At 41.9% G+C, this 20,039-nt stretch overlaps 1 protein-coding gene across 5 annotated transcripts in view; it reads right to left on the reverse strand.

The window, feature by feature from the left end:
• CHKA (choline kinase alpha) overlaps nt 1–20,039 on the reverse strand; it is a 76,429-nt gene that overhangs the window by 22,567 nt on the left and 33,823 nt on the right. For 3 of the 5 annotated variants that reach the window (XM_049892693.1, XM_049892698.1, XM_049892696.1), the window contains exons 3-4: nt 13,094–13,123; nt 11,982–12,035 (exon numbers count right to left, since the gene is read on the reverse strand). The exons of 1 other annotated variant lie outside the window; for it this stretch is intronic. In XM_049892693.1, the coding sequence (XP_049748650.1) occupies nt 11,982–12,035; nt 13,094–13,123 (84 nt within the window). The remainder of the gene's footprint in view (nt 1–11,981; nt 12,036–13,093; nt 13,124–20,039) is intronic. One more of the 5 variants, XM_049892695.1, reaches the window with a different exon arrangement.

The following is a 20,039-nucleotide window of genomic DNA, read 5'->3' on the forward strand; positions in this document are numbered from 1 at the left end:
GGAAGCTGGGCGAGAGGTTTAAGGGAGCTCTCTGTGATATATCTACAACTTTTCTGTTAGGCCTAAAATTAGTCCAAACTAAAACGTTAAAAATAAATAAATGCGAGGTGGGGCCAAGATGGCAGAGTGGCCAAACTCTTCCACTGATCCCTCTTACAACAACCAAAAACCAAACCCACTGCCGTCAAGTCGATTCCGACTCATAGCGACCCTGTGGGACAGAGTAGAACTGCCCCATACAGTTTCCAAGGAGCGCCTGGCAGATTTGAACTGCTGACCTCTTCGTTAGCAGCCATAGCACCTAACCACTATGCCACCAGGGCTTCCTCTTACAACAAAGACCCCCCCAAAAAAGTGAAAAGATTATATTTATGACAAGATAGCCCTGAACATTAAAGGCAAAGTTAGAAGACAGACAGAGTGGCAGGGGGAGGTAGAGACGGTTCAGAAGCAGAGAGGAGTTACCAGACCTAAATCACCAGGATCCCCCAAGCACCATTCCCAGGAGTGACTGTGGTGGGCTGGTAGTACCGTTCGGCTGTAGTTTCCTCAGGGAGACACATCCAGCTGAAAAGCCTACCCACGCCTCTGGAATCAGAGAAGAACGGTGCTTCACCTTGGCAAAAGCTAAGTACTTGCATATATTTTAACGCGCCCCCCCCCCACCCGCCCCCAAGCTAGCTTCAGTGGCTGTTGATTTCCCTGGGCCTGAGATAGGTTCTGCTGAGGGACCTGAGCCATTCTCCAGGCCTTGGAGAAGAAATAAATTCACAACTGGGGGAAAAGATAATTTGCCAGCTCCACTAACCTGGGAAGCTCAGGACAGAAGTGGCTCCTGTCCAGGCATAAATGGTCTACGGACTTTGAATACCTTCCCCCCCCTGCATGGACTTCTGTGGGCCTATTTCAGGGGAAGGTCCCTTGTTGGCAGACTGAAACTGTTTCAACTGTGTAGTGCAGAGGTGGGTGTTTGATGTTTGACAGCACTTTGCTTATTAAACACGGTCCTGACCTACCCACATCAGGGGCCTAAGGACTGCTGGCTCCACTCAGGTCACCCAGCCACTCACGAATGGGGCCCCAGGATAACCGGTACTTACTAGTCCTTACAACCAAAAACACTGGATGCCCACGGTCCATCTGCAGAACCCACCCACCTGTGTGCTCTAGGACACAGGGACGCGCTTTCCTCACAGACACCTGGGGGATGGTTGTCAGCCCCCTGCCTTCTTCACAGTGTGACCCTCTGCTGCAACCAGATACCTGTACCTACACCAATCACCCCTGCCCCTCTAAGAATGCAGGACAGAGGCTGTACCACATACTTGGTGACCAACTACCTGGACACCTGAGCTGAATCCTTACAAGAAAAGTGAATGGACTCCTAGGCTCATATACCTGATAACAGCTCTAGCCATCTGGTGACAGGACATCAGAGCTTCAAAGGCAAAAATATGCAAGCAAGCTCACTCAAGCAACCTATCTGGGCATAACAAAACAAAACAAAGCAAGAAGCTAGGACACAGTAAGCAAACTTACAGTAAACTAATACAATAACTTACAGATGGCTCAGAGACAACAGTCAATATCAATCAAATCACACAAAGAAGGAGACCATGACGGCTTCAACCAGCTCTCAGAACAAAGAATCAAGGGATCTTCTGAATGAAGGTGAATCCCTAGAATTACTGGATGCAGAATACAAAAGGTTAATATACAGAACTCCTCAAGACATCAGGAATGAGATCACGAAGCAGATCAGGCAATACGCAGGTCAAGACACGGAACACGCAAATAAAGCAGCTGAAGAAATTAAAAAGGTTATTCATAAACACAATGAAAAATTTAATAAGCTGCAAGAATTCATAGAGAGACAGAAATCAGAAATCCAGAAGATTAACAATAAAATTAAAGAATTAGACAACTCAACAGAAAGTCAGAGGTGCAGAACTAAGCAGAAAGCAGAACTGGTGACACTGAAGATAACGCCCTTGGCACCAATATATCTGAAGAAAAATCACAAAAAAAGATTTAAAAAAATGAAAAAACCCCAAGAATCATGTCGGACTCTATCAAGAGAAATAACCTATGAGCGACTGGAGTACCAGAACAGGGAAGGATAACAGAAAATATAGAGAGAATTGTTGAAGATTTGTTGGCAGAAAACTTCCCTGATATCATGAAAGGTGAGAAGATAACTATCCAAGATGCTCATCAAACTCCACATAAGGTGGATCTTAAAAGAAAGTCACCAAGACATATTAAAATCAAACTTGTGAAAACCAAAAGTAGAGAATTTTAAGAACAGCTAGGGATAAACGAAAAGTCACCTACAAAGGAGAGTAAGAATAAGCTCAAACTACTCGGCAAAAACCATGCAGGCAAGAAGGCAATGGGATGACTTATATAAAGCACTGAAGGAAAAAAACTGCCAGCCAAGACGCATATATCCAGCAAAACTGTCTCTCAAATATAAAGGCAAAATTAGGACATTTCCAGATAAACAGAACTTTAGGGAATTCGTAAAAACCAAACCAAAAACTAGAAGAAATACTAAAGGCAGGTCCCCGGTTAGAAAATCAGTAATATCAGATATCAACCAAGGACCAGAACACTGGACAGAGCAATCAGATGTCAACCCAGCTAGGGAAATCACAAATATAAATCAAGATTAAAAAAAAAAAGCTCAAAAAAAGAGAAACAGCCATGTTATTACGTAAAAGAAGACAACAATAAAACAATAAAGAGGGACTAAGAAATGTAGTCACAGGTCTTTCATGTGGAGAGGAAGACAAGGCGATATAAAGAAACAAAAGTTAGGTTTAAACTTAGAAAAACAGGTGTATTAAGGTAACCACAAAGGAGACTAACAATCCTGCTCATCAATATAAAATACAAGAAAGAAACAGAGACTCAGCAGACACGAAATCAACTACAATGAATGAGAGGAAAAGACAATGAACTACTCAGCACAAAAAATTAAGTGGGAAAAGAAACTATCAACACCACACAAAAAAAGACATCAAAATAACAGCACCAAACTCCTACCTATCCATAACTACGCTGAATGTAAATGGACTGAATGCATGAACAAAGAGAGTGTTGCAGAATGGATTAAAAAAACACCATCCATCTATATGCTGCCTAGAAGAGACACACCTTAGACTTAGAGACACAAAAGATCTAAAACTCAAACGATGGAAAAAAATATATCAAGCAAACAACAATCAAAACAGAGCAGTAGTGGCAATATTAAATTCTGACAAAATAGACATTGATCAAGTTAAATCCACCACAGAGGATAAAGAAAGACACTACATAATGATTAAAGGGATGGTATACCAAGAGGATATAGCCATGTTAAATATTTATGCACCCAGTGACAGGGCCCCAAGATACATAAAACAAACTCTAACAGCATTGAAAAGTGAGACAGACAGCGCCACAATTATACTAGGAGACTTTAACACCCCACTTTCGGTGAAGGACAGAACATCCAGAAAGAAGTTCAATAAAGATACGGAAGATATAAATGCCACAATCAACCAACTTAACCTCACAAACATATACAGAACACTCCACCCAAAAGCAGCCAAGTACACTTTCTTGTCCAACGCGCATGGAACATTCTCCAGAAGAGACCACATATTAGGCCATAAAGCAAGCCTTAACAGAATCCAAAACATCAAAGTATTACAAAGCACCTTCTCTGACCATAAGGCCGTAAGAGTAGAAATCAGTAACACAAAACGCAGAGAAAAGAAATCAAACACCTGGAAGCTGAACGATACCATGCTCAAAAACAGCTGTGTTATAGAAGGCATCAAGGATGGAATAAATAAATCCATACAATCCAATGAGAATGAAAACACTTCCTATTCAGAACCTTTGGGACACAACTAAAGCAGTGCTCAGAGGTCAATTTCTATCAATAAATGCACACACGCACAAAGGGCCAAAATCAAAGAACTGTCCCTACAACATGGACAAATACAAAGAGAGCAACAAAAGAAACCCTCAGGCACCAGAAGAAAGCAAATAATAAAAATAAGAGCAGAATTAAATGAAATAGAAAACAGAAAAACAATTGCAAGAATTAACAAGACCAAAAGCTGGTTCTTTGAAAAAATTAACAAAATTGATAAACCACTGGCAAAACTGACAGAAGAAAAACAGGAGAGGAAGCAAATAACCCGAAAAAGAAATCAGATGGGCGATATTACAACAGACCCAAATGAAATTAAAAGAATCATATCGGATTACAACGAAAAATTGTATTCTAACAAATTTGAAAGAAACACACTACCTACCCTAAACTACCACAAACAGAGGTAAAACAACTAAACAAACCCATAACAAAAGAAGAGATTGAAAAGGTAATTTAAAAACTCCCAACAAAAAAAAGCCCTGCCTGGAAGGCTTCACTGCAGAGTTCTACCAAACTTTCAGAGAAGCATCAACACCACTACTACCACTAAAGGTATTTATTTCAGAGTATAGAAAAGGATGGAATACTCCCAAACTCATTCTATGAAGCCACCATATCCCTGATACCAAACCAGGTAAAGACACCACAAAAAAAGAAAATTACAGACCTATATCCCTCATGAACTTAGATGCAAAAACCCTCAACAAAATTCTAGCCAACAGAACTCAACAATATATCAAAAAAAAATAATTCACCATGACCAAGTGGGATTCACAGCAGGTATGCAGGGATGGTTCAACAACAGAAAACCAATTATGTAATCCATCATATAAATAAAACAAAAGACAAGAACCACATGATCTTATCAATTGATGCAGAAAAGGCATTTGAAAAAGTTCAACACCCATTCATGATAAAAATTCAGCAAAATAGGAATAGAAGGAAAATTGCTCAACATAATAGAGGGCATATATATAAATATATATATATTTTTATACAAAGCCGACAGCCAACATCATCCTAAATGGAGAGAGCCTGAAAGCATTCCCCTTGAGATGGGGAACCAGACAAGGATGCCCTTTAGCACCACTCTTATTCAACACTGTGCTGGAGGTCCTAGCCAGAGCAATTAGGCTAGATAAAGAAATAAAGGGCATCCAGATTGATAAGGAAGATGTAAAAGTATCTCTATTTGCAGATGACATGATCTTATACATGGAAAACCCTAAGGAATCCTCAAGAAAACTACGGGAACGAATAGAAGAGTTCAGTGGAGTATCAGGATAGAGTATAAACATAAAATCGGAAATCACCAAATCAATACCATTTATAATAGCCCCTGAGAAGATAAAATACTTAGGAATAAATCTTACTAGAGACGTAAAAGACCTATACAAAGAAAACTACAAAACACTACTGTAAAAAACCAAAAGAGACCTACATAAAAGGAAGACTTAACATTGTAAAAATGTCTATTTTACCAAAAGCAATCTATAGATACAATGCAATTCCTATCCCAATTCCAACGACATTTTTAATGAGATGGAGAAACAAATCACCAACTTCATATGGAAGGGAAAGAGGCCCGGATAAGTAAAACATTACTGAAAAAGAAGAACAGAGTGGGAAGCCTTACTCTACCTGATTTTAGAACGTACTATTCCACCATAGTAGTCAAAACAGCCTGGTAATGGTCCAACAACAGAGACAATGGAACGGAACTGAGAATCCAGACACAAATCCATCCACATGTGAGTAGCTGATGCTTGACAAAGGCCCAAAGTCAGTTAAATAGGGAAAAGACAGTCTCTTTAAGAAATGGTGCTGGCATAACTGGATATCCATCTGCAAAAAATGAAACAAGACCCATACCTCACACCATGCACAAAAACTAACTCAAAATGGATCAAATACCTAAATATAAAATCCAATATGATAACGATCACAGAAGGAAAAAATAGGGACAATGCTAGGAGCCCTAATACATGGCATAGACAGTACACAAAACATTACTAACAATGCAGCAGAAAAACTAGATAACTGGGAGCTCCTAAAAATCAAACACCTATGCTCATCCAAAGACTTCACCAAAAGAGTAAAAAGGTTACCTACAGACTGGGAAAGAGTTTTTAGCTATGACATTTCCGATCAGCATCTGATCTCTAAAATCTGCATGATACTGCAAAAAACTTAAGAAAAAGACAACTAACCCAATTAAAAAATGAGCTAAGGATATGAACAGACACTTCACTAAAGAAGACATTCAGGTAGCTAACAGATACATGATGAAATGCTCACCATCATTAGCCATTAGACAAATGCAAATCAAAACTACAATCAGATTCCATCTCATTCTAACTAGGCTGGCATTAATCCAAAAGACACAAAATAATAAATGTTGGGGAGGTTGTGGAGAGACTGGAACACTTATACATTGCTGGTGGGAATATAAATTGGTATAACCTCTTTGGAAATCGATTTGGTGCTTTCTTAAAAAACTAGAAATAGAACTACCATATGATCCAGCAATCTCACTCCTTGGACTATATCCTAGAGAACTAAGAGCCTTTACACAAACACATATCTACACCCATGTTCCTTGCAGCACTGTTTACAATAGCAAGAAGATGGAAGCAACCAAGGTGTCCATCAACAGATGAATGTATAAATAAATTACGGTATAATATTCATACAATGGAATCCTATGCATCAATAAAGAACAATGATAAATCTGTGAAACATTTCGTAACACGGAGGAATCTGGAAGGCATTATGCTGAGTGAAATTAATCAGTTGCAAAAGGGCAAATATTGTATAAGGCTGCTATTATAAGAACTCAAGAAATAGTTTAAAGAGAGAAGAAAATAATCTTTGATGGTTATGAGAGTGGGGAGGGACAGAGGGAGAGATGTTTTCACTAATGAGAGAGTAGATAACTATTTTAGGAGAAGGAAAGACAACACACAATACAGGAGAGGTCAGCACAACTGGACTAAACCAAAAGCAAAGAAGTTTCCTGAATAAACTGAACGCTTCGAAGGCCAGCGTAGCAGGGGCAGGGTTTAGGGACCATGGTTTCAGGGGACATCTAAGTCAATTGGCATAATAAAATCTATTAAGAAAACATTCTGCATCCCACTTTGGAGAGTGGCGTCTGGGGTCTTAAATGCTAGCAAGCGGCCATCTAAGATGCATCGACTGGTCTCAACCTACCTGGACTAAAGGAGAGTGAAGAACACCAAAGACACAAGGTAACTATAAGCCCATGAGACAGAAAGAGCCACATAAACCAGACACTACATCAGCCTGAGACCAGAAGAACTAGATGGTGCCCAGCTATAAAGGATGACTGCCCTGGAGGGGAACACAACAGAGAACCCCTGAGGGTGCAGGATAGCAGTGGAATGCAGACCCCAAATTCTTGTAAAAAGACCCGACTTAATGGTCTGACTGAGACTAGAAGGACCCCGGAGATCACGGTCCTCAGACCTTCTGTTAGCCCAAGACTGGAACCATTCCCAAAGCCAACTCTTCAGACAGAGATTGGACTGGACTATGGGATAGAAAATGATACTGGTGGAGAGTGAGCCTTCCTGGATCAAGTAGACACATGAGACTATGTGGGCAGCTCCTGTCTGGAGGAGAGGTGAGAGGGCAGAGGGGGTCAGAGGCTGGCCGAATGGACATGAAAACAGACTGGAGGGAAGGAGCATGCTGTCTCCTTAGGGGGAGAGCAACTAGGAGTATATAGCAAGGTGAATACAAATTTTTGTTATAAGACTGGCTTGATTTGTAAACTTTCACTTAAGGCACAATAAAAATTAAATAAATGCATATAAAACAGAGTGAAATCAAGTGGTAGGACAAAATAACAGCTTATCAATTCCAGTGTCCCAGAGGCTGTGCCCTTCATTATCACCAGAGAGTAACCTTTGGAATTGCTGCTCTGCTCGTCAGCCCTTAGAGGCCTCACCCATTGCCTCCCGCCAAGTCCCACCTTCTCCAGACCAGCATCCAGAGCAGGATGGGTGCACAACAATCCACAGACCGTGAGAAAAAGCATCAGCCTTGAATTCCTTTGTATCTTATCCCCTTTATGCCATTATCCTTCGGACTCTCCCATACTTTTAAAACTTCTATTTAGAAAAAAGAGAGTGGGAAGTGAGACAGCAGGGGCAGCGAGTATAAACACTCAATATTCTAAAGAAATCCTGCTGCAGAAGGAACAGAGCCCGGGGGGGGGCCACAGCAGACCCCAGGGTGAAGGGAGTTGGGGTCAAGAAAAGGCAAGATAGTGATGCACGTGAGACCACCATGCTGAGCAGACGTGGGGGTGGGAAACGGGCAATGTGTGAATCATTCCAACCAGAAGGAACAGCAGCTGCAAAGGCCCTGTGGCAGGAAGATAAACCACATTGTTTAGGACAGCACGGTTGGAAGGTAGGTGGGGCATGACGGACTGTGGGCTGAGGCTGGGAAGTTTAGTGGTCAGACCAGGAGGCCTTGGCAGGATAAAGCCCACTTAACTTGGCCAGGGGCAAAGACTGAGCCACAGAAGGGTATTAAGCAAGAGCATGATGTTATCAGGTCAGCAATCCAAAGAGACCACCCTGGTGATAAAGGGGCTGGTTGGCAGGAACAAGAGCAGAGGTGGAAATGGATACGAAAAGAGAGACTGGAGGGAGGGAGCAGGCTGTATCTTTAGAGGGAGAGTAAATGGGAGTATGTAGCAAGGTGTATATAAGTTTTTGTGTGAGAGACTGACGTGATTTGTAACCTTTCACTTAAAGCACAATAAAAATTATTTAAAAAAAAAATTTAAGAAAGAAAGAGCAGAGGTGGGAGACCACAGGGGAAATGGTGGCAGCTTGGACTAGGTAGGCAGGTGGTACAGATGGAAAGAAGCAGACAGACCCAAGGTTTAGTTCAAAGGAACAAAGTCAGCAGAACTCCTGGTTCAGACAGGGGTGAGGGAGAGGAGGGCATCGGAGAAGACACACTGCTTTCTGGTGCCACTCACTGTGAAAGGGACCCCTAAAAAGGACCAGGTTTCTATTTTGCTGTGGGGGAAGAGAAGAGATCGTGTGTTCAGTCTTGTCCATGGCGAGTCTGAGGGGCCTGTGAAAGGCCCAGGGAGAGAGTATTGCCAGCAGACAGCGTTCATTCCAAACAGGGAGTTGGGAAGGAGATAAGGGGTTATGGGTCTTTGGCATGGAGGTAAAATACAGGACTTAGTTGGACTGGGGAACCTAAGGAGACAGGAGTTCCCAGAAAGGAGATGAGGAGAAATGGAAGAAGGCCTCCTAGAGGGTGTTACCTCTGTGTCTTTATCATAGCTGCCTTGAAGGAGGAAACATCTCAAAAAGGAAGGGCAGAGTGTCCAGTGCTGCTGGGGCGGGGTGGGGGGGGGTCAAAAAAAAAAAAGGAGAACTGAAAATATACTTTGTTGTGAGCATTGTGGAGCTCCTGGGGGTCCAACACTTTCAACCACCAGGAGGTACAGAGGCCTAATCAGAAAGGGCTCAGAATGGTTGAAACCAGAATGCAGAAGACTTCTTGGTCACTGTCGCCCCTGAGAGCAGAGTCCAGTGGTCTACAGAGTAGGGTGGATGTGAAACAACCCAATGAGACATGAGAAAAAAAGGAATACAAGTGCTGAAATTTATCTCATCCCCTTTACATTTATTTATTTTCATAATTAATTTGTTGTTGTTGATAGGTGCCATTTAGTTGGTTCTGACTCACAGTGACCCTACGTACGACAGAACAGAACACTGCCTGGTCCTGTACCATCCTCACAATTGTTGTTATGCTTGAACCCATTGTTGCAGCCACTGTGTCAATCCATCTCATTGAGGGTCTTCCTCTTTTTCACCAACCCTCTACTTTGCCAAGCACGATGTCCTTCTCCAGGGACTGATCCCTCCTGATAACATGTCCAAGGTACATGTGACAAAGTCTTGCCATCGTTGCTTCCAAGAGGCATTCTGGCTGTATTTCTTCCAAGACGGATTTGTTCTTCTGGCAGTCCATGGTATAGTCAATAGTCCTTGCCAGCACCATAATTCAAAGGCATCAACTCTTCTTTGGTCTTCCTTATTCACTGTCCAGCTTTCACATGCATGTGAGGTGACTGAAAACACCATGGCTTGGGTCAGGCACACCTTAGTCCTCAAGCTGACATCTTTACTTTTTAAAGAGGTCGTTTGCGGCAGATTTGTTTTATTTATTTTAATAATCAGTATATGATTAGCGTTCTAGGGTAAAAAATACCACAAAGTAAAACAAAAAGAAAGGCTTCACTCAGCATATGTTGAAGGAAGCAAAAGTAGGAAACAGGCAAACACGCTGCCAGAGCTCTATCTGCCCGAATCTGAGGAATATCACAGAACAGACAAAAGTGCGGAAACGGACAAGCATGCTGCCAGAGCCACGTCTGTCTGAGTCGGAGGAACGATACAGAATAAACAGCATATATTAATATTACAAATGGGCAAAACCACTGAAAGCTTCGCCTTTTCAGACAGGCTAAAAACTGTTAAGTCACTGTAATTCTACATTTTGAATTGTCTTTCTTAATAATCATTGGTACAAGTTTCAGTAAAGACAGTCAGGAAGGTCTTCATTCGTCCAACAAATCTTACTATTCACTAAATGCTAACAGAAAAAGATAAGAGTGGGAAGTCTGTGGGTCTTCTGTACCGTTTATGATTTGTTTATGTGAAAGGTTCCCTAAAAGATGTTTTCTAAGATTGTCCTCGCTATTGTCTTTATACCTCAGGGCCCGGTCGATGTGTCCTTGTGAGTCTAGCTTCAGCGGGTCACGTTCTAGGACAAGGAATAACAGCTCCAATATTATCTCCTAAATCATTAGCCGAACCAGTTTATTTGTGTATGTGTGTACATACAATTTACATATCCCACTAAAAACCCACTGCTGTCGAGTCGATTCTGACTCAAATATACACCTGCACATACTGCAAGAGTGTGCTCAAGAGTTGTTTACTCCTTGGAGATCACTGCTCCAAGTTCCCCACTTCTGGGCCTGAAAGAGGGGCCGGGTCGGCCCTTGGGGCTCTCAGGCTCAAGCCCTTCTGAAGAGGTGCACTTCCGAGCCCGGGGTTGTTTTAGCTCACAGTCTCTTAGCCTAGGAAGAAGCCTTTCTGAACAGGGCACCATATCCAGAAGACAGAAAAACTGGACACACCCTTTTAACTCAGTACCGAAGTCACTCCTGAGGTTCACCCTTCAGCCAAAGATTAGACAGGTCTGTAAGGCAAACAGGAAACCCTGGGGGCGTGGGGATCAAGAGCTACAGCTGCTACCCAAAAGGTCAGCGGTTCAAATCCATCAGGGGCTCCTTGGAAATTCTATGGGGCAGTTCTACTCAGTTCACTACGAGTCCGAATTGACTCAATGGAAAGGGGTTTATAGGGAAAAGAACACACGCGAGGAACATGAGACTAAACGGGCACACTGACCCAAAAGCGAAAACAAGAAGGCAGGAAGGGACAGGAAACTGGACGAATGGACACAGGGAACCTGGGGTGGAGAAGGGGAGAGTGTTGACACATTGCAGCATTGGCAACCTGTGCCACAGAACAACTTATATATGAATTGTTTAATAAGAAATTAATTTGTTCTGTAAACTTTCACCTAAAGCACAATTGAAAAAAAACAAACAAACAAACAAACAACTGGACAGCCCCACTTCCTCATCATGGCCAACGGGAGTGAGGGACCCTCAGCAATACCAGCATCAGAATAGCACACATAAGGATACCTCAAAATGTCCACTTTAGCACCCCAAATGCTGTCTAGGCTGCCATAAAGACATCAAACGTCCACTGTCTACGCTCTCAGTAGGAACCAGGGATACCCCTTGCTCTCTCAGTCTTACTGAGGTGGCTCCCAATATACTAAGAACCTTCCTCTAAGAAAGACAGATGAGATTTTCCAAGGGCAGGTGAGAGGTGGCGCCAAACAGAACAGCCAAGCTTTGCTAACGCCAGTTTAGATCTCACACAGATGCGGAACGGACTTCATTACTTACTTGAAATTCATTTTCTTTCTGAGCTTGTTCGGATCCCTCTTTATTACAGGACCTCTACGAAGGAGAAAAAGCAGACACTTGCGGTGAGATGGGAACACTACGGCAGGCACTAGCTTTGCAGCCACCAGAACAGTCAGCGTTTACAAAAACATCACAGACCTTTAACGGAGGATAAGCTTATCAGCCCAGCAGCAATCTAACATACACCACCAGTCTCCACCACTGGTACCAACACCTCATAAATAGCCTCCTTTCTTTAGGAAAAAGGGATGTGCCATTGAGACCAAATCGCTTCAAGTTTCAAAAGCCATCCCCATATGCCTTTGAACAATTTCATTGTTAGAGGAAAGTAAATAGAGTACACTCTTCCAATTGGGCTTCTGAAAGAAAGATGGTCAAGGTGGCTCGCTCGCTCACCAGTTTAGCTCTGCGGCTCTTTCAAGTCAGCGCTATCCCCAGGAGGCTGTCTTCTCGCAAAAGCAGGCGTGTAACCACACCTGTGGAGAGCCACGGTCAGCACAGGACTCGGCCAGGCAAGTGGGAAACCTTCGTGGAGTCCGTGCAGACATGCCCTGAACCAAACTAGCCACTTGCACAGACAATAACTCTTCTAGTTCAGCCAGTCACTAGCTAAATCTGAAATTGCCCTCCACCATTAAAGAGATTGTGTGAATTAAACAACAATCCCGAAAATTATTTTTACATATTAATATGTAAGGGGATACTTTTGCATCACTTTCCTCAATGAAATTGCAAATTATTGGTAACCAGGATTCTAGCAATGACAACATACTAGATTGTCAACGACCAGAAACAACTCTGGCTACATTCTTCATGGCACAGATTATATATTTTAAAAGCTACCCACCACCCCAAGGGCTTTAAAAACCTTCATACCATCATTAGAGATAAGGGCATGGGGAAAAGTAAAGTCAGAAACTTAAGCATCGTGTCAATATTTCATACTCGAATATTGCCTCTAAAATTAGGTGTTATTTATTACAATTAAACTAAGTCTGCTTAGGCCAGACATAAAAGGAAGCCCATAAAGGAAGCCTCTTAAAAAAAATTATGGTAATAAATTCTTAAACATCTCATTAAAAAAAACATACCTTTCCATTCCACAGCTTTATCAAAAATACCTGTGCCAAGGGTGAAAAGTGTGGACAGGAAAAGAAATGCCACGTTAAGCAACACCAGCTACTCTAGCACCATTCAAAAACCGAGTGATTTAAAGCAATCATAACCTGACAGAAGGTTCCACAGACGTCTTTACGTTTGTACGAGTGCTTTGTATAAACATGTTTTACATGCTCTCTCTTGCTCAGTATAAAAGTAAACAAAATAAACACATCCATGTTCATGAAGCTATCTGCAAAAGGCTAGTACTGCTTGCATTTACATACATTCAACATCTTTAAGTATAGTTAAGCACAGCTTGTGCCAAGCACACAAAATACAAATGGGGATAGATGATGTCGTCCTTTGTGTAACCTGTGCTTCTCTGATGAAGGATGTTACAGGTTAAATCCCGTTACAGTGAAAGCTTCAAAAATCAAAATGGGACAAAAAATACCTTCAGGCCTTTGCTGATGGCTTGATGGATACTGTGGTGCAACCCTAGGGAGGAGTAGCTACCGCTCTGAGAGCCTTCCTCCTCCTCAGCTCCAAAATACTCCCATGATGACACTGTTACCTTAGACTTACACTCTAGCTGTCTCCTCTCCCTCTCCCGAGCCGTCTGTAAGTTCCCAGTGAATAGGGATGCCACCTTCTATTTATTTTTAGTCTTCCGCCAAAGCACCAAGCGAACCCTGATCCTTATAACACGCTTTAGAATAAATGAACCCTCTCTCATGTGGAAGCACAAGGCCAGCAAGCTCAAGGGGCAACACAGGGCAACGGGGCCGCCCAGCTTTGGGGCATTCTCTTCCGTGATCCCAGCACTGAGAAAGCTTGGGAATCGGGACTGAGACACCCCGCCCTCCGGCCACAAAAGCATCAAGTGCTTACACTTTTTCCCCCCAAGGAAGGTTTTTTAAAAAAAAAGTTCTACAATCCGATATATATTAATACATTATAGGAAAAGCTTTAAAACAAATAAGGAATTTGGATATGCTACTGAAATGTGTTGTAACGGGATTTGACCTGTACAAAATTCTACATGACTATGGTTATTCCTCTGCTGTTATTCCTCCCACTGTACCTTCTTAGGGAGATACAGTTAACGGGTCATTGAGCCAACAGAAGTCCCCTTCCCTATCTAATGGTGCTCTCAAAAGCAAGTCACTTGATCCAAAGTTACAAACTGGCTAGTGCCCAAGGCCACCCCGTTTAACATACTAGACCATTAAGTGGAAGTAAATTCCAGGCATCATTTCCCCACCCACCCCCACCCATCCCACCGCACCCCCAAATGCATGCATTTACTCATACCATCAGAGAGAGCACCATCAGGAAGGCAAGACGGACTCCTGCAACACACAACCCTCTGTTCTGTTTCCTCAGTACACAATGTGCAGGTTCCCTAAGGTCTGTCAGTTAAGGGTAGGAACCAGGAAATCCTGGAGCAGGCAGACACCATGAGAAGATAAGCCCTGGGGCGAGCCAGGAAGAGACAGACTCACATTGCCAAAAGGGAGGTCAGAGAACTTTTTTGCCCAGGAAGATAGGAAGCAAAATACATTTGGGAATCTGTGAAATTTTACTTCAGAGGCATGTTTATTTGAAGCAGATATTTAGAGATATTGCTTGAATGGTTAGTGTGACTTCAAACTTTCCTTCAACTAACTTTGTAAGACAGTAAAAATTATCTTTCATAAATTCTAAAATAGAACTAAAAAATTTTGCCATTTATTGGAACTTTGAACACTGGATATTTAACATTACTAACTTTTTGACGTGAACATTACTGTAGACTTTTTTTTCCCAATCATCTCAGATAGGAACTGAAATATTTATGGAAAAATGATATAATCCCTGGAATTTGCTTCAAAATAATCCAAGGGTAGTGGGCAAGAGTAAAGATCTGAAAGATGTCTGGCCATGTGGCAAAGGTGGAAAACGGACACGTGGGTTCATTATCTTGTCTGCTTACTTCTGTGCATGCTTCAAATTCCCATAGTAAAAAATATGTAAAAACAGGCGTTCAAATTTCAAGACCCAAGAAATCAGAATGCATTAAATATAGCTAAGCCACCCAACTCTATAAATATACTAGAAATCACCTAACTGTACACTTTAAATGGGTGAGTTATATAATAACATAAAGCTGTTCGAAAAAAATAAAAGACACCCAGTGTAACTGAAAGGCTACCGCCACTGGCTTCCTCCCACCGTCCTTCCTATCATCTTTGGCTTGGTTTTCTCTATCAGAGTCGTGTATTCATTAGCCTGTGACGTAGGACGTGAGATGAGTGAAGTGAGAGCAGTACTAAAGGGATGTGATTTATCTTTTCACTTTTATTTTAAAGTAATATAAGATTTTCAAAGTTGATTTATTTTTGGAGCGGCCAAGAACTTTCAAATTAAAAGCCCAAATTTCTAAAAATCTAAATCCTATTAGATAGGAAGTAAGATGAGAGAGTAGAGGACTTCCACTTTGTACAGCCTTCTAGACTCACGGCAAAGGGTTTGGTTTGCAAACTCTGGTGGCGCAGTAGTTAAGAGCTACAGCTGCTAACCCAAAGGTCTGCAGTTCAAATCCACCAGGCGCTCCTCAGAAATCCTAAGGGGCAGTTCTATTCCGTCCTATAGGGTCACTATGAGTCAGAATTGAGTCAACAGCAACGGGCTTGGTTTTTTCTTTAATACTCAAAAACATGTTTAAAAGTATACGTTATTTTTATAATAAATGCATTTAGTACAAAGTTTTTCAAATGTCACTTTTCTGACAGAATCACATTTCAAGGTTTTGGCACTTGAAGTGAGACTCTGGAAGAAGTAAATGGTAGTACTGCAGGATGCTTTCAAAAGTCCCGGTTCAGGCTTCGAAAAGACAATGACAGCTTGTGGGGCTGGGCTGCAGCACTCTCATTTAACTGTGCCTTCCACAGCTCGAGGGTTCACAACGGTGGCCCTGAAGTTACCTGATGTGCCTGATGCTTCCACTTCCTTTTGGAGTAACCTGATACAGGAAGGTAACAGGTTTAGCTTTTCAAATTTGTTGAAGCCATCAGGCATAATAAACACTTATCATTTGGCCAGTTAAAATTTCCTCTACTAATGAGGAGGAAAATAGTTTTATGACTAAACTACATTAATAAGGCCACGCCACTTGTGAGAGGAAACAAAGTCACACCTCAGCTTTTCCCAGAATCCGCAGGAGTGCAGGTGGCTGTACGGGCATGTATAAATAAAGGCTTTTTATGCATAACCAGTGAAAGGTCATTTGGAGCATCGATAATACCTGAAATATTTATCTTCAAGATATCTTTAAAGATAACACTATTGAGTGATCTGCTCATGGACCAGGCTGAGAAAAGTGACGAATCAGCTACAAAGAATGACATGTCATTAAACGAAATGCCATTCAGGAAATCAAATCATCACCAATCACAGATAACGTTATAATAAGGAAGCAGACACTAAGCTAAATATAATGGTGGCTACAGAAATAAAATGATACAAGTAAGAGTGTTTGTAGAAACTCACATGACACTCTTCTTTCCACCACTCTTTCCCCACCAAAAAAGAAGCAAGTGGCTCATTCAGCTATTATCTCTCTTTAAAGGCTCTCTTACATGAAGAATAAATTGGTTGCGGTCTTTTAAAAACACTTTGGGAGCCATAAATGAATGACTAAGGAAGAAGAATCCAAATGCTAGCTAGACTCAACTCCTAGGGCAGCTAAAATTTGGTCCGGGAAAAGAATCCCTCTCTCTCCCCTCATCTGGGATTATCACCCCGAGTGAAGTCACAGGCACTCCCAGGCCGCTGGCATCTCACTGACAGTAACAGGCCGTGCAGCACGGTTCTGAGTGTTTAATCACTGTGATGTTCATTTGGTCCTGGAGTGACCAGGGCCTCTTTACTGTGCAGCCCGTGGCAGTGAAGATGCCTAAAATCCACCTTGGTTACCTGACTCAACTCTCTAGGAGAGAGAAGATTCTCAACAAGCAACTGGTTGGAATCCCTGGCTGCTGGGTCCCTGATAAGGATAGGGCTATGTTTCATCTAGTCAAATGAGATGGGGCAGGAAAAGTGTGAGAGTCATGACTCCACAGAATGTACACCAGTCACAACTCACTAACATGATGCACTATGTTTTCTTCTCAAGGATATGTTGGGCTCCACCCTTCCTTCTCCCTGATTCCTATGAAAAGGACAGAAATGTCGCCTATGCATTGCTTTTATGGTTTTTTATAGCATCTTCTGAAAACATTTTGCAGAACATTAAAATATCAGATTGCAGTGTGTGACTGGAAGTATAGTTTATGTGACTATTTAATGAGCGCATGTGAAGGACAAGAACTTAAACAGACGAGTGAATTCTAACATTTTATGGTCATCTCTAGAGTCACCAATTATCCCAAGGCCCATTCTACAACAATTTGATCCTTTTGAACTTTAAAAAATGGAATGACTTGGTGGGCGTCAATGAACTAGAACGTTAAGCCAGTAAAAACATGAGCACAAATAGATGAATGGGAGCTTGGGCCAGAAAATTCAGTTCAGGACCTTCTCAAAATGGAAGCCTGATCCTCGGTAAATGGTTGACCCAGCTCTGAGACTTGCAGGGTTAACCTATCTTAGGCAAAAGCACCCCAAGAGTTGACCTGCAAGCGACATTTTTCTAGAAAGTGTCCTCACTTCTTCAGCCCGTCTGTGCTGCTATCAGCTCACTTATGACCTTCAGAAAGGTCTCTAGCACCCGGCGAAGACAGGTAAAAGGACACTATTTGATCAGGACAATGAAGGAAAAGTTTGTTTGAAACTCTGACCAAAATGTCTGTCTGCCTGTCTGCCTACCTATCTGACTGGTACTTCTTTAAATGCTGGAAATGGTATGAAGGAAGAGGAACCTAAAAATTTCTACTGAACTCTCAAGTTGAGGCTCATAAAATTGCTAAATGTCTGTCATTTTCTACTGAGGAAACAGAAGTAAGGCGTCTGATTTCTCTTGGACAAAAAAATGAAACAAAAAAGGGGTATATTCAACATGTAACATTCTGAAATCGTACTCACAGTACCTCTTTTTAAGCACAGCACAAACTGTAGCTGGTGCTACTTAACAAGCATTACAACTTTCTCTTTAAAAAGCATTTCTGGAAACCAAGGACTAAAAGAAAGCAATTAAAGCTGTAGAGAAGGCTCCAGCTTCAGAGGTCTCATACTATACCGTGAATCGTGTCTGTCACCTGGAAACCAGAGTGCCCCAGGCACGATCGCATGGGCAAGCCTGCAGCAGAGAACACATGCACATACAGCTAAAGCGGTACATCACCCAGTGCCCTTCACGCCACCCAACATGACACATTCTTCCCAAGGAGGCGCTGGCTGCGTTCAAGCCACCGTCCCGGGGACCGGGGATCTGGGCTGGCTTCGTGCCCCAAATCCCGAACATGTAACATCAGCAAGACCAGGACACTCTGAATATGTCAAAATTAGGCACAGTGGTCTGTGGTTTGTTTCGTTACCAAAGAAGGCACCAAAGCAGGTATGGAAGAGCCACAGGCAGTGATGTGACAACGATTTTGGAGAGTATTTGCTAGAGAAATACTAGGCTAGACCAAATGCGGACAGGCGACACTACACAAAGTCTTTTACCCACTTCTGAGAGGGAAGTTTTGCCTACTTAGGTATAATTACGCCATACTCAAAGTACAAGGGGATATTGAATGATTTTTTTAAAAAGCAGAATAAACTCATAATGACCCTAATACCAATGAGAAGAAAATATTGTTCACGGTATTCAGTTACAAGGGCCATGTGCTCCCACAGCCTCTGGGGAAGAGAAGGGCTCTCCACTAAGGAGCGTCTGCCACGCTGCCTTTGCACAGGAAGCGCGACCTTATTTCCACAGGCAAATGTTTTAAAGCAGTTGCTTAATTTCTCCATAGCCAACATTTTAGTATTAACTATCCATGGGCTCTTCCATATTTTATTGTGGTTTAATTTTTAATTAAACTGGAGTTAAGAGAGGGGGAAGATGCCATGTTGTTCTCTGAGTTCAAAAGGGACAAGGTCCCAAATTTTACTCTTTTGAAATTACTAATACATATCTGCGTTGTGCCTTGGATGCTTTTTATTTTATTATGGTTAGTACTCAAACAAGCACTAATATTAGCTTTCTATTACTTAAAAAACACAACAAAAACATTTTTCCAGACAACACTCAAAGAGAGATCTTGGAATGTATTATGAGCAGTCATGCCTGTGAGACCACTGTAACGGTGGGGCCGATCTCTCCATTCATGCACAGAAGCACTTGGCTTAACACAGAGCCACTGTTCTAGCAGAGGAAGGGACAAAGCAATCCTCTGAGGCTTTAGCCAATTGGCACAGGTTACACTGAATGAACGATACGTACTGACATGTGTGTCTTCCATAATTCATGACAAATAAGCAAACTGGTTATGTGTAATCAGCCAAACTCGCTTCTTTGAAAAGGCTGCTACTGGGCGCTGTGGACGTGTGTTCCTTCCCAGTATCAGAAAGGAAAAAAATCAAGTTACATTTATAGCTAATCTTACAGTTGCAAGCTCTCTCCTAGCAATTATCTCCCTTTCCACAATGCCAAAGGCTGAATCATTACTTCTTCTCAAAACTTCTATTAAGCTACCCTAGTTTAGTGAGGAGTAGTTTTATAGTGGAGTTTGTTTTTCATCATCTATGTGGCTCATGAAATAACCTCCTTCCCATTAAAAATTAAAGCTAGTCTATGTAAAATACATTAAATTACATTGATCTATATTAAGGTCAGATTAATATTTGCATGTTTAATAATTTCTTGCAAATAATGCTGTATAGCTGTTTTTCAAAACTATATATTTGTCTTGTCATGTTCCTATTTTCAAAAGGACTCATTCTTCCCCTGGTCAAACGCAGTACTTTTCC

Source organism: Elephas maximus, chromosome 7 (assembly GCF_024166365.1).
Source record: "Elephas maximus indicus isolate mEleMax1 chromosome 7, mEleMax1 primary haplotype, whole genome shotgun sequence".
Lineage (NCBI taxonomy): Eukaryota > Metazoa > Chordata > Mammalia > Proboscidea > Elephantidae > Elephas > Elephas maximus.